Below are 19,332 nucleotides of genomic sequence, written 5' to 3' on the forward strand. Positions count from 1 at the left end.
GTATTTTGAAATTCTTTCAGCTGCCAAAGTAACATTACTAAATTTGTATGTTGTTTTTAAGTTTAAGTTTTTCAACTACTAATTATATTTTATTTCAGTTACTGAAAAAAAAAATGTTTTAGTTAAAATTTTCATTTTGATTTTAGTTTCTTTTGTTGTTGTTGTTGCTTTGACATTGTATTTTTCTATATAGTTGTATTTTTATTTCAGTTTTAGTCATTTTAGAACTTTTAGTCATTTTCATTTTGATTTTAGTTTCTTTTGTTGTTGTTGCTTTGACATTTTATTCTTATTTGTATTTTTTTTCTATATTTCTATATCTTTTATTTGTTTTTATTTCAGTTTAATCATTTTTGTATTTTGAAATTCTTTTAGCTGCCAAAGTAACATGTTGTTTTAAGTTTAAGTTTTTCAACTACTATTTATATTTTATTTCAGTTACTGAAAAAAAAAATTGTTTTAGTTAAAAAACCAATACTGCAAATCTTTATGAGGACAACTGCTTCATAAGAGATGTTTTCTTTAATTACTTTGTCTCTAGACCTCAGAGTTGTGCGTCTTTTAAATCCCAGTTCAATTTCTGAATATGAGAATGCAGAATTGCAATCTGAATATAAGGAAGTAGTATTCAATTAGAAGAAATTCAAATAGCTGTCATATTTAATTGGAAACGCAAAGTTTGTCAAAGTAAACTTTAAAGTTGCCTCATCAAAACCTTGTTTGAAAGATCTGAAAGAAGTTTATTGTTCAAAGGTTTATAGGCCTTACGAACAAACAAAAGCGCTACAGAATTATTCAAATTACTAACTCTAAAGAAAAGAGCTTTTGTTTGCTGGGTCAGTTTGACCACGATTAAAGAGCTGAGTGCATTTTCATTATACCTGCAGATACACGCTAACAAAAACACACACGCTTGCTCATGTATACATCCACACATACTCAAGAAGACTATATTATACTCCCTCAGGGGTGATTGTGAGGCTCTTTCTCTGCTCCATTTTGTGTGTGTAGCTCTTTCAGACGCGCACACACACACATGCAGAATAAAGCCAATCCTCAGAGGCTTCAGAGTGCATCAGCACTCAATTGAAATCTGAGATCAGATTCACTTTGACATGCTTGACGTGAGTAACACCACGGTTGCCATGGTAACCAGGTGATCCTCTCTCTCACACACACACACACACACACACACACACACGGTTTTACTCAGGCTGTGACTAAGGGACATTGTTGTTTTTACAAGGTTTCTGTGAGGATGTATGTGGGGAATTTCGTTTTTTCAGCTATTTGCTCACAGTGAGTAAGTGGCGTGTAGCACATTTGGGGTGATGCACGTGTGTGTGTGTGCATGTTTGCTCGCCGTTATAAGGTCAGACGTGACCTGTGAAGCATGGAGGAAATAATGCACGACTCAGTGATGTCATCTCAAAGTTCAGTGCAATAGAAAGAAAGGAACAGACAAATACAGAGAAAGAAATATCAATATTATTGCACATGATAATCTCAGTGCAATACTGCACATAAACTCCATGATGAGATATTCTACACTTACTGTGTTATCATATATATATATATATATATATAAATCCATTTACAATAAAGAAATGTCCTGTGATCCCATTTTTTTCAAGTACCTTGTATTGAGGACAACTGAGACACATATGCAACTATTACAGAAGATTCAAACACTCACTGATGCTTCAGAAGAAAACCCATGCATTAAAGGAGAACTCCGGTGTGATTTTGACCTAAAGTGTATTGAATCATGATACCGAGTGTGAACGTACCTTGCATATCTCATCTCGGTTTGTGTCCAGCTGTCCGAAATCTGGGGTCAGTTAGCCGATGCTCACAACAGGCTGTCAATGAGAGTGAATAGGGCATCGGAATAGCCATGTAAATAAATCACTGTTTTACGCCATTTACGAGGCACAAAGTAGCTCCACACTTCATTGGTAGACTTCCAAGGGCCCTGACATTTAAAACGAGACATTGAGAACTCAGAAAAAGCACCGGTAGTTTATTTACAAGTAGATTTATACAGACATTTTCCACCAGGAACAGACCGGTCGCCGCCATCTTAATTTTAGTCACGATAAGTCGAGTGTCGAGCACCAAGGAAACTACAACCTGATAAGTTGATACTGTTGAAGTTCAAGATGGCGGCGACCGGATTTTATCTTCCAGGTACTGTCTGTATAAATCTTCTTGTAAATAAACTACCGGTGCTTTTTCTGAGTTCTCAATGTCTCGTTTTAAATGTCAGGGCCCTTGGAAGTCTACCAATGAAGTGTGGAGCTACTTTGTGCCTCGTAAATGGCGTAAAACAGTGATTTATTTACATGGCTACTCCGATGCCCTGTTGACTCTCATTGACAACCTGTTGTGAGCATCGGCTAACTGACCCCAGATTTCGGACAGCTGGACACAAACCGAGATGAGATATGCAAGGTACGTTCACACTCGGTATCATTCAATACACTTTAGGTCAAAATCACACCGGAGTTCTCCTTTAACAGCTGAGGGGGTGAAAACTTTTTGAATTTGAAGATCAGGGTAAATTTAACTTATTTTGTCTTCTGGGAAACATGTAACTTCTTCTGTAGCCTCTGAAGGGCAGTACTAAATGAAAAAAATATGATATTTAGGCAAAATAACAAAAATGTACACATCTCTATTCTGTTCAAAAGTTTTCACCCCCCAGGTCTTAATGCATGTTTTTTTTTTTTCTTTCTGGAGCATCAGTGAGCGTTTGAACCTTCTGTAATAATGAATTAGCTTTTAATTTATGTTAGGTTTTTAGTATTTTTTTTGTTGCTTTAACTTTTTTTCTATATTTCTATATAGTTTTATTTCAACTTTAGTAGTTTTTATTTTAGTTTCTTTTTTGTTGTTGTTGCTTTGACATTTTATTCATACTAGTTTTTTCCTATATATTTTGATGTATTTTAATTATTTTTATTTCAGTTTTAGTTTTAGTCATTTTATTACTTTGAAATTACAATTAAAACATCTGTTTCGCTATTGCATCTTTATGATTTTTATGCGTTGCAATTGCAAAATGCCCGCAAGATTTGAGTAAATTATTCATATTTTTCTTTTTTTAATTGAGAGAAATAGGTTTAAGGTCAGTATGTGAGTTTCTGTGATAAGCATTATATAATTAGTAGTAATGTTGAGTGGCAAAGTGTATAAATTTGTTTAACTGTCTAGACTTGTAGGCTATACAAAAAAATCTACATTAAATCTTAATCATCTCTAAGAGGAAGGTGTTTAAATGTCATTATTGGCATAATTTTACACCTCAAATGCCATGGACTGAAAAAAGAAAAGAGAAAAAGTTTGGGGTCAGTACAGTAGGTCTCTTTTACTCTCCAAGGCTGCATTTATTTGATCAAAATGAGAGAAAAACATTACAGTTGTGAAATATTATAATTATAAACAGGTTAACTGTTTTCATATAAATTATAAAATATATTTATTAATTTATCGTATTTATATTAATTTATTCCTCTGATGCAAAGCTGAATTTTGAATAAAAAATAAAAGATGTATTTGAAAAAGAAATCTTTTTGAACAATATTAATGCCATTACTGTCACTCTTGATCAATTTAATGATTCATTTCTTAAAAATTTACTGACTCTAGACTTTTGAAGAGTTGTGAACATGCATAATATATAAGCTGCTCAGTCCTGTTTTTATTGCCTGCGGGCTGCTAAAATAGACATTGCAATGCACATATGGACGATTGCGTCTCTCGAACAGAATGTCTGCAAGATGTTAACTGACGTGGAAAGAATAATCTGCATGTAAATACTGTATGTTTGTAGCTATGAATATCTCTCTTAACACATACACATGCAAACCTTTTTTTCCATTTTGGACAGAAATCAGCAGAATTTTGATAAATGGTTTCTACAAAAAAAAAATCCTTAAATAATTTTTAACTGTTTGTGTATGCTATCGGTCAAAAATTTGGAATTATTACGATTTTTTTGTTTTTAAAAAAAGATCAAAACAGTAATATATGACCCTGGACCACAAAACCAGTCATAAGGTTAAATTTTACAAAACAGAGATATATATACATCATATGAAAGCTCAATAAATAAGCTTTCTATTGATGTATAGTTTGTTAGGATAGGACAATATTTGGCCGAACTACATCTATTTGAAAATCTGGAATCTGAGGGTGCAAAAAAATCAAAATACTGAGAAAATCACCTTTAAAGTTGTCCAAATTAAGTTCTTAACAATGCATATTACTAATCAAAAATTAACTTTTTGATAGGTTTACAGTAGGAATTTTACAAAAAATCTTAATGTAACATGATCTTTACTTAATTTCCTAATGATTTTTGACATAAAAGAAAAATCAATAATTTTGACCCATACAATGTATTTTTGGCTATTGCTACAAATATACCCCAGCGACTTAAGACTGGTTTTGTGGTCCAGGGTCACATATATGACCCTTTCCATTGATGTATGGTTTGTTAGGACAATATTTGCCCAAAATACAACTATTTGAAAATCTGAAAGATGAGGGTGCAAAAAATCTTAATATTGAGAAAATCACCTTTAAAGTTTTCCAAATTAAGTTCTTAGCCATGCATATTACTAATTAAAAATTACGTTTTATATTTAAGGAATTAACCATATATTTTCATGGAACATGATCTTCGCTTAATACCCTAAAGAAAAATCGATAAATATACCTGTGCTACTTGAGACTAGTTTTGTGGTCCAGGTTCACTTATTGTGAAATATTACAATTTACAATGACATATATAAAAAATGCAAATAAATAAAAAGAAAATGCACATGAAATAATACGGTATTTCATATTATTATATAATATAATGTTTTTTCCTAATGAATTTTATTATATATAGCTTCTTGAGAAAGAAACAAATCAGTTGTCAGCCCTCACCTACATCTTGTTCCTCCTGCAGAAATCCAGACAAAGGCATCCAGTTCCTGATATCCAGGGGCTTTATTCCGGACACAGCCATCGGTGTGGCTCACTTCCTGCTGCAGAGGAAGGGTTTGAGTCGGCAGATGATTGGAGAGTTCCTGGGTAACAGCAAGAGGCAGTTCAACAGAGATGTGTTAGAGTGAGTTGTGTCTTCATAACGTTTTATGCGCTGTACTCTTCTCTGTATCATAGTCATTTTGCAGACAATTACACATCATCTGTCTGATAAAGCCAAAATGCAGTCCTAAATCATATAAAATATTTATAAGAAGCCTTGAAAAATGATTAACAATACTAGCTGACTTAAAAACTGCTCTGCATACTTACAGTATGTTTGTCTTGATAAGAAATAAAGCTTCCAATGCACTGAAACAAAAACAACAACAAGGCACAGATTATAAAAGTTAAATATGAAATATGAAAAATAATAGAAACACAATAGACAAATGATGTATGAACATTATAAAAAACAGACTTGTAGGTACAAAATATAGTTAAATATAGTATATATTTTCAAGTTAAGTAGTATAGTTTAATTACATAAATATAAAACATATACAACATATTAATGTTGTTAATATTTTACTGCTATTATAACTAATAATAATAACAATAATACATAAACATCCCACTTATTCAAAAATGAAATGAATATCCACAATACAGTATAAACACAACAGACAAATAACATACACTACCAGTCAAAAGTTTTTGAACTGTAAGATTTTTCATGTTTTTAGTCTTTTCTGCTTACCAAGCATGGATTTATTTGATCCAAAGTACAGCAAAAGCAGTAAAATTCTGAAATATTTTAATATTTAAAATACCTGGGCCCGTATTTACAAAACATCTTTAGGCTAAAAGTAGCTCATAATTTGCCTATTTAGGAGAAAATCTTAAAAATAGTGGGTGTGTGTCAGTCCTAAATTTAGGACTCCTAAATTTTCGCTCTAAGTGTATTTCACAAAGCATTTTAGTGCTCAAACTAGCTCCTAAATCTGTGAAACATTAGGAGTAGTCAGGAGGACTCCAAAGTCACTAAGACCAAATCCCAACTAAAATGGCTGTTGCTGAACATAAACTTTTTAGAAACACTCTGTATTTATTTGCACACATATGTTTTTTTCCCACACAATTTTTTTGGTTTTGGAGGTTGTTCCAACTCCTCTCAAATTTTCCTTTGATTATATCCTTGTTTTCATTAACAAATTGGGCAAGAAGTAACAGCTGTTATTGCATCCAGTTTGGTTTTCTTTTATCTTATCAGCCATGATTATTCTATTCTGGTAATAAAAAAGGCTGTTTAAATGCATATCAGCTAATTATGAGAAGCACACATAGGCTGATTATCAGCTGAACACATACTTTTTTAATTTGTGACACTTAGCCTGCATTTTAAAATCTTGATGGCAACATTAAAAACAAAAAAACTTTATTTGAATATGGCAACTTAATATCATGCTCTACAATATTTCTATGAACAAATCTCTGACAGAGACCGTTCCCCTATCAGCCAATCACGGTGTGCATAGTTAATGAACATGCTGACATCATCCATAGCAACGAGGTCAACCCCACCCTTACTCTTAGCGTAAGACTTCTAAGAGAAAACTTATAGCTAAAAACTTTTACTGCTATTTAGGATAACTCTTAGTGCTAAGATAAAATGTTTTGTGAATACGGGCCCTGTTTTCTATTTGAATATATTTTAAAATGTAATTTCTTCCAGTAATCAAAGCTGAATTTTCAGCATCATTACTCCAGTCTTCAGTGTCACATGATCCTTCAGAAATCAGCTAATGTGCTGCTCAAAAAGAATTTATTATTAAATTATTAACAGTTGAGTACATATTTTTCAGGATTCTTTGATGAATTATACACTTATATTATTCAAAAGCTTGGAGGCAGTATTTTATTTTTTATTTTTATGAAGGGGTGGGGTGATAGAAATTAATACTTTTATTTAGCAAGGATGCTTTAAATAGAGATAAAGACAAAGATAAATAATTTCAGAAAAATGCTGTCCTTCTAAACATTCTATTCATCAAAGAAAAAAACATACTAAGCTTTTTTCGACATAATAATACATTTTTCTTGAACAGCAAATCAGCATATTAGTATGATAAGTAATGATCATAGGAATAAATTACATTTTACAAATAAATAATAAAAAAACTGTTATTTTAAAAAGTAAAAATATTCCATGCATGCTTGGTGAGCAGGAGAGACTTCCTTAAAAAACATTCAAAACATAAAAAAACTTTTAACTGGTAGCGTATGTACATAGTCAGAACTGTCATTGCCGATACAATGCAATCAAAATGTAAAAATATAATTGGAAATATTATTAAACTGCAGTATTCATTAACAAACTCTACTGAACTGAAAAGGGACATTAAGATTAGAGTGAATTAACCTGACTGCATTAGCTTAAATTAACCAACATATGAATATACCCGCATATTCAGGATGGGGGTTATAATTTAAGAACCAGCCACTGAAGGTAATAACGGCACATTTTCATTTCTTACAGTGCTGGCGCTTCATAAATTGGGCTCTTAATTTAAACAGAGAACATTTATGAGTTTTATGTGGTGTCTCTCTTGCTCTCTCTCAGCTGTGTGGTGGATGAAATGGATTTCTCTATGCTGGAGCTGGACGAAGCTTTGAGGAAGTTTCAGGCTCATGTGCGAGTGCAAGGAGAAGCTCAAAAAGTCGAGAGACTCATTGAAGCATTCAGGTGAGTCATTGTCTAGACACACACCAGATTTTCCAGATTAAAGGAGTAGTTCACTTTCAAAACAAAAATTTACAGATAATGTACTCACGCCCTTGTCATCAAAGATGTTCATGTCTTTCTTTCTTCAGTCGTAAGGAAATTATGTTTTTTGAGTTAAACATTTCAGGATTTCTCTCCATATAATGGACATCTATGGTGTTTAAACTTCCAAAATGCAGTTTAAATGCAGCTTCAAAGGGCTGTAAATGATTCCAGCCGAGGAAGAAGGGTCTTATCTAGCAAAACGATCTGTCATTTTCTAAAAACATTTACAATTTATATACTTTTTAATTTCTACACAGAGTACACACAGAGCTAGACAAGACAAGCATTTGAGGTTAAAATGCATATAAATTGTAATTAAAAAAAAAAAAAAATGATCCCCTTACCTCAGCTGTGATCGGTTTAGAGCCATTTGAAGCTGCATTTTGGAGGTTTAAACACCATAGAAGTCCATTGTATGGAGAGAAATCCTGAAATGTTTTCCTCAAAAAACATAATTTCCTTACGACTGAAGAAAGAAAGACATGAACATCTGGGATGACAAGGGGGTGAGTACATTATCTGAAAATTTTTGCTCTGAAAGTGAACTACTCCTTTAACTATGGTAATTTTATCCATTTTACTATAATGCGCATTGATGATGTTCTTTCTTTCAGTCAGAGGTATTGTATGTGCAACCCTGATGTGGTGCAGCAGTTTCATAACCCTGACACCATCTTTATCCTGGCCTTCGCTATCGTGCTGCTGAACACAGATATGTACAGTCCCAACATCAAACCAGAGCGCAAGATGCTGCTGGAAGACTTCATACGCAACCTACGAGGTGTGTTTATATGTCGTTAATTAAAAGCAAAGCCTGTTGGTGTTTTTTGAGGTCGGAGATCGGATATTTGATTTTAAATCTCGCCAATTTTAATCAGCTTTCCATCTTCATGTTTAAATTTGCATTTTTTTCATATCAAAAGAGACATTTTGATTATCTCCTAGGAGCGTAGGCAGTGTGCGTGTGTGTGTCTTGGACCAATTCCTGGTTTCTGATCAAATCGTTTTTGATCTGTTGCCTACTTTCCGCAGATATAACAAACACATACGGCATAAGAGAGCCGTACTTTAAAGTCAGATGTAAAGAAATGGGGACTGGAACAAAATCAGAGCATGCTATTAGTCGAGCTCTGGTTTCTGATGGGACTTCACCACCGGCCAGATAAATCCTTACTTTAGAAAATCTACATAGTGACACTTCTGATTTTTATGGAAGCTTATTTTTTCCCATGGAATAAAATATAAAAAATATGGTAATTGTCACTTTTTATCTCACAGTTTAAACTTTTTTCTTCTAATTGAGAGTTGATATTTCACAATTGCAAATAATAAACTCACAATTTTGAGAAACATTTCCAAGTTTATAATTCAGATTTTTTTCTCATATTTCTGTGTTAAAATGATAAAATTAATAACTTGCAATTGCAAATACAAACTCGTAACTCTGAGAAAACAATTCTGAGAAAACACTCTAAATTGCAAGTTCATATATCTGACTTTTATCTCTGAATTAAACAATTGTGAAATTCTGAGAAAAAAAAATTCAAATTAAATTTTTTTTCTCCTATTTCTTTGTTAATATTTCAAAATTATTAACTTGCAATTCAGAGAAAAAAGTATAAATTGAGTTCATAATTCTGACTTTGTCCTCAGAATTCAGAGTTTACTTTTCACAATGAATAACTCGCAGTTGCGAAATGTAAATGCAGAATTTGAAGAAAAAAGGTCTTGATTGTTAGTTAAGAATTCGGAATTTTTCTCAGAATTCTGCGTTAGCATTTAAAATTTCAAAATGTTAACATTCTGAGTAAAAAAAAAAAAAATCTGAATCGCTGATTTATAACTCACATTTGCAAGATATAAACATTTAATTCTGAGAAAGAAATGTTTATCATTTTGATTTTTTTGTCATAATTCTGACTTTCTTCCTTAGAATTCAAATTTTTAAGAGTTTAAATTTCACAAAGAATAACTTGCAATTGCAAAATGTAAACTCAAAATTCTGTAAAAAGTCTAGATTGTGAGTAGAATTCTGAATTTATCTCGCAACTCTGAGAAAACAGTTTGAATTGCAAGTTTATAAATCTGACTTTTTTCTGAATTCTAAGTTTAAATTTCAGTTCTGAGAAAAAAAAAATTCAAATATGAGTTTAAAATTCAGATTTTTTTTCTCAGGATTCTGAGTTAATACTAGCATTTAGAGATATAAACTCATAATTTCAATATATTAATTGAGTTTATAATTCTGACAATTTCCTCATTTATGACTACTGAAAAATAAATGTGCAATTCTGAGAAAAAAAAATTCAGAATTATGTCAGAGCTTATCTTTGGATTTTTTTGTCATAATTCTGACTTTTTTCCCGAGGAATTCTGAGTTTAAATTTAACAATGAACAACTTACATTTGCAAAATGTAAACTCATAATTCTGAGAAGTGAGTTTAGAATTCCAAATGTTTCTAAGATTTCCAAGTTAGCATTTCAAAATTTAGAAATTTTAAAATTCTGAGTAAAAAAGTCAAAAATTGTCAGTTTATAACTCACATTTGCAAGATATAAACGTGCAATTTTGAAAAAAAAAAAGTCTGAATTGTGAATTGTTAGAAAAATATCAGAATTATGAGATCAAAAGTAGCAATTACCTTTACAAAGATTTGAAATATACTTTTGCTTCATTTATAACAAAAGTGTTTTTCCTATTACAGAAGCAATTCATACACATTCAAGTACACAGTATTTTAATGTTAAAAAAGTAATAAATAATTAAATTCATCTTCAGGAGTGGATGACGGTGCAGACATTCCACGGGAGATGCTAGCTGGGATTTACGAGCGGATTCAGCAGAGGGAGCTGCGATCCAACGAGGATCATGTGACTTATGTTACCAGAGTGGAGCAAAGCATTCTTGGAATGAAGACGGTGAGTCATTTCTCTACCATTTCTACAAAAAGGTCACTTAAATGTGAAAAGTGCATCACCTTTCGGTTCGGTTTGCGCTTGTTACAGATTTGAAAAGGTGATTAGAGACAGTGAGATATCTGACCGAACAACTGGCTTCTCAACATTACACTTATTAGTGGGGCTTGCTGAGCCAAAGATCAGCATTACTATCACTCATACTAGTGTAAGTGATTTGAACAACCTCTAACACTAAGTGTTGAACTGTGCTATAGACATAAATGACTAGTGATTCTTCTTAATTATTCTTAACACTTTTAAAGAATGCATATTTTGACAAAATAAGTGCAATTAGGCCTACATTGCCAAAAGATGAGATTGATTAAAAAATTGCTGACAAAATGTGTAATCTGCAATGTTGTCATATGAACAGTCACAGATTTAAGCCTCACAGCTAGTTGTAAGCTGTGTTTGATTCACTGGTTGTGCTGCATGTTTTTGATTCAACAATAAGAACCGGCTTTTAAGAATAATTTGTTTGTGAACTAGACTTTATTAGTTTTGATGAATGTTTTTGTTTTGCAAAAAGAAAGCTCAAAAATAATAATTTGTTGGAGAGTCAGACAACACTAGTTGCGCTGAATGTTTTTGATTCACTAAAAAGAACTGGCTCAAAAGAATCATTTGTTGCAGAATCAAACAACACTGGTTGTGCTGCATGTTTTTGATTCACCAATAAGAACTGGCTTATAAGAATAATTTGTTTGTGAACTAGACTTTATTGGTTTTGATGAATGTTTTTGATTCACTAAAAAGAACCGACTCATAAGAATCATTCATTCCACAATCAGACAACACTGGTTGTGCTTTATGTTTTTGATTCACTAAAAAGAACCGACTCAAAAGAATCATTCATTCCACAATCAGACAACACTGGTTGTGCTTTATGTTTTTGATTCACTAAAAAGAACCGACTCAAAAGAATCATTCATTCCACAATCAGACAACACTGGTTGTGCTTTATGTTTTTGATTCAGTAAAAAGAATCATTCATTCCACAATCAAACAACACTGGTTGTGATTTATGTTTTTGATTCACTAAAAAGAACCGACTCAAAAGAATCATTCATTCCACAATCAGACAACACTGGTTGTGCTTTATGTTTTTGATTCACTAAAAAGAACCGACTCAAAAGAATAATTCATTCCACAATCAGACAACACTGGTTGTGCTTTATGTTTTTGATTCACTAAAAAGAACCGACTCAAAAGAATCATTCATTCCACAATCAGACAACACTGGTTGTGCTTTATGTTTTTGATTCACTAAAAAGAACCGACTCATAAGAATCATTCATTCCACAATCAGACAACACTGGTTGTGCTTTATGTTTTTGATTCACTTAAAAGAACCGACTCATAAGATTCATTCATTCCACAATCAGACAACACTGGTTGTGCTTTATGTTTTTGATTCACTAAAAAGAACCGACTCATAAGATTCATTCATTCCACAATCAGACAACACTGGTTGTGCTTTATGTTTTTGATTCACTTAAAAGAACCGACTCATAAGATTCATTCATTCCACAATCAGACAACACTGGTTGTGCTTTATGTTTTTGATTCACTTAAAAGAACCGACTCAAAAGAATCATTCATTCCACAATCAAACAACACTGGTTGTGCTTTATGTTTTTGATTCACTAAAAAGAACCGACTCAAAAGAATCATTCATTCCACAATCAGACAACACTGGTTGTGCTTTATGTTTTTGATTCACTAAAAAGAACCGACTCAAAAGAATCATTCATTCCACAATCAGACAACACTGGTTGTGCTTTATGTTTTTGATTCACTAAAAAGAACCGACTCAAAAGAATCATTCATTCCACAATCAGACAACACTGGTTGTGCTTTATGTTTTTGATTCAGTAAAAAGAATCATTCATTCCACAATCAAACAACACTGGTTGTGATTTATGTTTTTGATTCACTAAAAAGAACCGACTCAAAAGAATCATTCATTCCACAATCAGACAACACTGGTTGTGCTTTATGTTTTTGATTCACTAAAAAGAACCGACTCAAAAGAATAATTCATTCCACAATCAGACAACACTGGTTGTGCTTTATGTTTTTGATTCACTAAAAAGAACCGACTCAAAAGAATCATTCATTCCACAATCAGACAACACTGGTTGTGCTTTATGTTTTTGATTCACTAAAAAGAACCGACTCATAAGAATCATTCATTCCACAATCAGACAACACTGGTTGTGCTTTATGTTTTTGATTCACTTAAAAGAACCGACTCATAAGATTCATTCATTCCACAATCAGACAACACTGGTTGTGCTTTATGTTTTTGATTCACTAAAAAGAACCGACTCATAAGATTCATTCATTCCACAATCAGACAACACTGGTTGTGCTTTATGTTTTTGATTCACTTAAAAGAACCGACTCATAAGATTCATTCATTCCACAATCAGACAACACTGGTTGTGCTTTATGTTTTTGATTCACTTAAAAGAACCGACTCAAAAGAATCATTCATTCCACAATCAAACAACACTGGTTGTGCTTTATGTTTTTGATTCACTAAAAAGAACCGACTCAAAAGAATCATTCATTCCACAATCAGACAACACTGGTTGTGCTTTATGTTTTTGATTCACTAAAAAGAACCGACTCAAAAGAATCATTCATTCCACAATCAGACAACACTGGTTGTGCTTTATGTTTTTGATTCACTAAAAAGAATCATTCATTCCACAATCAAACAACACTGGTTGTGATTTATGTTTTTGATTCACTAAAAAGAACCGACTCAAAAGAATCATTCATTCCACAATCAGACAACACTGGTTGTGCTTTATGTTTTTGATTCACTAAAAAGAACCGACTCAAAAGAATAATTCATTCCACAATCAGACAACACTGGTTGTGCTTTATGTTTTTGATTCACTAAAAAGAACCGACTCAAAAGAATCATTCATTCCACAATCAGACAACACTGGTTGTGCTTTATGTTTTTGATTCACTAAAAAGAACCGACTCATAAGAATCATTCATTCCACAATCAGACAACACTGGTTGTGCTTTATGTTTTTGATTCACTTAAAAGAACCGACTCATAAGATTCATTCATTCCACAATCAGACAACACTGGTTGTGCTTTATGTTTTTGATTCACTAAAAAGAACCGACTCATAAGATTCATTCATTCCACAATCAGACAACACTGGTTGTGCTTTATGTTTTTGATTCACTTAAAAGAACCGACTCATAAGATTCATTCATTCCACAATCAGACAACACTGGTTGTGCTTTATGTTTTTGATTCACTTAAAAGAACCGACTCAAAAGAATCATTCATTCCACAATCAAACAACACTGGTTGTGCTTTATGTTTTTGATTCACTAAAAAGAACCGACTCAAAAGAATCATTCATTCCACAATCAGACAACACTGGTTGTGCTTTATGTTTTTGATTCACTAAAAAGAACCGACTCAAAAGAATCATTCATTCCACAATTAGACAACACTGGTTGTGCTTTATGTTTCTAATTTACTAAAAAGAACCGACTCAAAAGAATCATTCATTCCACAATCAGACAACACTGGTTGTGCTTTATGTTTTTGATTCACTAAAAAGAACCGACTCAAAAGAATCATTCATTCCACAATCAGACAACACTGGTTGTGCTTTATGTTTTTGATTCACTAAAAAGAACCGACTCAAAAGAATCATTCATTCCACAATCAGACAACACTGGTTGTGCTTTATGTTTCTGATTCACTAAAAAGAACCGACTCAAAAGAATCATTCATTCCACAATCAGACAACACTGGTTGTGCTTTATGTTTCAGATTCACTAAAAAGAACCGACTCAAAAGAATCATTCATTCCACAATCAGACAACACTGGTTGTGCTTTATGTTTCAGATTCACTAAAAAGAACCGACTCAAAAGAATCATTCATTCCACAATCAGACAACACTGGTTGTGCTTTATGTTTTTGATTCACTTAAAAAGAACCAACTCAAAAGAATCATTCATTCTACAATCAGACAACACTGGTTGTGCTTTATGTTTTTGATTCACTAAAAAGAACCGACTCATAAGAATCATTCATTCCACAATCAGACAACACTGCTTGTGCTTTATGTTTCAGATTCACTAAAAAGAACCGACTCATAAGAATCATTCATTCCACAATCAGACAACACTGCTTGTGCTGAATGTTTTTGATTCACTAAAAAGAACCAACTCAAAAGAATCATTCATTCTACAATCAGACAACACTAGTTGTGCTTTATGTTTTTGATTCACTAAAAAGAACCGACTCATAAGAATCATTCATTCCACAATCAGACAACACTGCTTGTGCTGAATGTTTCAGATTCACTAAAAAGAACCGACTCAAAAGAATCATTCATTCTACAATCAGACAACACTGGTTGTGCTTTATGTTTTTGATTCACTAAAAAGAACCGACTCATAAGAATCATTCATTCCACAATCAGACAACACTGGTTGTGCTTTATGTTTTTGATTCACTTAAAAGAACCGACTCATAAGAATCATTCATTCCACAATCAGACAACACTGGTTGTGCTTTATGTTTCAGATTCACTAAAAAGAACCGACTCAAAAGAATCATTCATTCCACAATCAGACAACACTGGTTGTGCTTTATGTTTTTGATTCACTAAAAAGAACCGACTCAAAAGAATCATTCATTCCACAATCAGACAACACTGGTTGTGCTTCATGTTTCTGATTCACTAAAAAGAACCGACTCAAAAGAATCATTCATTCCACAATCAGACAACACTGCTTGTGCTGAATGTTTTTGATTCACTTAAAAGAACCGACTCATAAGAATCATTCATTCCACAATCAGACAACACTGGTTGTGCTTTATGTTTTTGATTCACTAAAAAGAACCGACTCAAAAGAATCATTCATTCCACAATCAGACAACACTGGTTGTGCTTCATGTTTCTGATTCACTAAAAAGAACCGACTCAAAAGAATCATTCATTCCACAATCAGACAACACTGCTTGTGCTGAATGTTTTTGATTCACTTAAAAGAACCGACTCATAAGAATCATTCATTCCACAATCAGACAACACTGGTTGTGCTTTATGTTTTTGATTCACTAAAAAGAACTGACTCAAAAGAATCATTCATTCCACAATCAGACAACACTGGTTGTGCTTTATGTTTCTGATTCACTAAAAAGAACCGACTCAAAAGAATCATTCATTCCACAATCAGACAACACTGGTTGTGCTTTATGTTTCAGATTCACTAAAAAGAACCGACTCAAAAGAATCATTCATTCCACAATCAGACAACACTGGTTGTGCTTTATGTTTCAGATTCACTAAAAAGAACCGACTCAAAAGAATCATTCATTCCACAATCAGACAACACTGGTTGTGCTTTATGTTTTTGATTCACTTAAAAAGAACCAACTCAAAAGAATCATTCATTCTACAATCAGACAACACTGGTTGTGCTTTATGTTTTTGATTCACTAAAAAGAACCGACTCATAAGAATCATTCATTCCACAATCAGACAACACTGCTTGTGCTTTATGTTTCAGATTCACTAAAAAGAACCGACTCATAAGAATCATTCATTCCACAATCAGACAACACTGCTTGTGCTGAATGTTTTTGATTCACTAAAAAGAACCAACTCAAAAGAATCATTCATTCTACAATCAGACAACACTAGTTGTGCTTTATGTTTTTGATTCACTAAAAAGAACCGACTCATAAGAATCATTCATTCCACAATCAGACAACACTGCTTGTGCTGAATGTTTCAGATTCACTAAAAAGAACCGACTCAAAAGAATCATTCATTCTACAATCAGACAACACTGGTTGTGCTTTATGTTTTTGATTCACTAAAAAGAACCGACTCATAAGAATCATTCATTCCACAATCAGACAACACTGGTTGTGCTTTATGTTTTTGATTCACTTAAAAGAACCGACTCATAAGAATCATTCATTCCACAATCAGACAACACTGGTTGTGCTTTATGTTTCAGATTCACTAAAAAGAACCGACTCAAAAGAATCATTCATTCCACAATCAGACAACACTGGTTGTGCTTTATGTTTTTGATTCACTAAAAAGAACCGACTCAAAAGAATCATTCATTCCACAATCAGACAACACTGGTTGTGCTTCATGTTTCTGATTCACTAAAAAGAACCGACTCAAAAGAATCATTCATTCCACAATCAGACAACACTGCTTGTGCTGAATGTTTTTGATTCACTTAAAAGAACCGACTCATAAGAATCATTCATTCCACAATCAGACAACACTGGTTGTGCTTTATGTTTTTGATTCACTAAAAAGAACCGACTCAAAAGAATCATTCATTCCACAATCAGACAACACTGGTTGTGCTTCATGTTTCTGATTCACTAAAAAGAACCGACTCAAAAGAATCATTCATTCCACAATCAGACAACACTGCTTGTGCTGAATGTTTTTGATTCACTTAAAAGAACCGACTCATAAGAATCATTCATTCCACAATCAGACAACACTGGTTGTGCTTTATGTTTTTGATTCACTAAAAAGAACTGACTCAAAAGAATCATTCATTCCACAATCAGACAACACTGGTTGTGCTTCATGTTTCTGATTCACTAAAAATAACCGACTCAAAAGAATCATTCATTCCACAATCAGACAACACTGCTTGTGCTGAATGTTTTTGATTCACTAAAAAGAACCAACTCAAAAGAATCATTCATTCCACAATCAGACAACACTGGCTGTGTTCTATGTTTTTGATTCACTAAAAAGAACCAACTCAAAAGAATCATTCATTCCACAATCAGACAACACTGGCTGTGTTCTATGTTTTTGATTCACTAAAAAGAACCGACTCAAAAGAATCATTTATTCCACAATCAGACAACACTGGTTGTGTTCTATGTTTTTGATTCACTAAAAAGAACTCGCTCATGAGAATAATTTGTTCCAGATTCAGAAAAACAATGTAATGTATTTGATTTACATTCTAAATATTTTTTGTGTTAAATCTATAATGCACAATGTGAGTTTCATATGTAAGTCTAAAGCTTAAAAATAGATTTCAACTTATATTACCCCAAAAACTTTTGCCAGTCTCAAGTTTGATTAACATGATGAGGTAAAAATAAACTGCGCTCAAAGCAAAAACAGGAGAAATTCACATTACAGTTTCTGGTCATTAATTTTTCCCACCTCTGTATGCTAACAGCTGTGTGAATGAATTTATCAGTGCGTAAGCTATAAAAACAGGAGACTTGAGACTAAAAGTGCTCATTAGTTTGGTGCTATAATTTCAGATTTCACATGACAGCACTGCAAACCATTCTAGCTCCATATAAAATATTAATTTCACTTTTCAGCCCATGCTGCATCAGACATCCCTCTTTTCATTTCCTGTGCTGATGGAAAGTGCACCTTCTGAATTGAATTCACCTGAAATTTGATCTCTCTCTTTCTTCGGCAGATACTGTCAGTTCCTCACCGTAGGCTGGTGTGCTGCAGTCGACTCTATGAGGTCACCGATGTGAATAAACCGCAGAAACAGGCTTCACATCAGAGGGAGGTGTTCCTCTTCAATGACCTGATAGTGGTGAGAGACACACGTGTGTTCATACATGAAAATTATATTCAAACATGTACACACAAACAACTGAAAATAAAAAATTCTTTTTTTTCTTTCTTTTGTTCTGTGATGCTAGATCCTCAAACTATGCCCTAAGAAGAAGACTGCCGCCACATATACATTCTGCAAGGCCATGGGCTTACTGGGAATGCAGTTTCATCTGTTTGAGAATGAGTGTAAGAATGCAAACACATAAATATATATGTGATCCTGGACCACAAAACCAGTCATAAAGGTCCATTTAAATAAATAGGCTTTCCACTGATGTATGGTTTGTTAGGATACAACAATATTTGGCCGAGATACAACCATTTAAATTTGTCCAAATGAAGTTCTTAGCAGTACATATGACTAATCAAAAAAATAAGTTTTGTTATATTTATGTTAGGAAATTTACAAAATATCTTCATGGAACATGATCTTTACATAATATCCTATGTAATATTATTTTCTTGGCAGAAAAATCAATCACTTTGACCCATACAATGTATGTTTGGCTATTGCTACATATATATGGTAAAGAATATAGTATAGTTATAGTTAGTTTACTGGGTAACGATGAAATGACTTACTTTTGATAAGTAAAAAAAAAATTAAAAAGAAAATTTGTTATATTGCCTTTTAATAATCATAAATAAATAATATTATTAATAAATAAACAAACAACCTTTATATCACCTTATATCTGGTTGCTTCTAAAGAGTGTGATTCTAATATAAAAATGCAGATTATTCATTTTGTTAGTTTTTAACCCAAATTCCAATGGACACTTTCTTTTTTTTATAATATTATACTGTATATATATATATATATATATATATATATATATATTTTTTTTTAAATATATATAATATAATATAATAATGTTTAATTATAATAAGCACAATGTCTTCTAAAAGGCTAAGTGTGTTTTTTTA

General features: G+C 32.6%; 1 protein-coding gene across 1 annotated transcript in view; it reads left to right on the top strand.

Moving 5' to 3' along the window:
- Window positions 1-19,332, top strand: part of iqsec3b (IQ motif and Sec7 domain ArfGEF 3b) — a 36,798-nt gene that overhangs the window by 12,542 nt on the left and 4,924 nt on the right. Inside the window, exons 6-11 of the mRNA XM_073850215.1 lie at window positions 4,961-5,122; window positions 7,601-7,723; window positions 8,422-8,588; window positions 10,588-10,727; window positions 18,257-18,382; window positions 18,492-18,599. Coding sequence (XP_073706316.1) covers window positions 4,961-5,122; window positions 7,601-7,723; window positions 8,422-8,588; window positions 10,588-10,727; window positions 18,257-18,382; window positions 18,492-18,599 — 826 coding nt within the window. The remainder of the gene's footprint in view (window positions 1-4,960; window positions 5,123-7,600; window positions 7,724-8,421; window positions 8,589-10,587; window positions 10,728-18,256; window positions 18,383-18,491; window positions 18,600-19,332) is intronic.

This window comes from Garra rufa, chromosome 11, assembly GCF_049309525.1.
Source record: "Garra rufa chromosome 11, GarRuf1.0, whole genome shotgun sequence".
In the NCBI taxonomy this organism is placed as follows: Eukaryota; Metazoa; Chordata; class Actinopteri; order Cypriniformes; family Cyprinidae; genus Garra; species Garra rufa.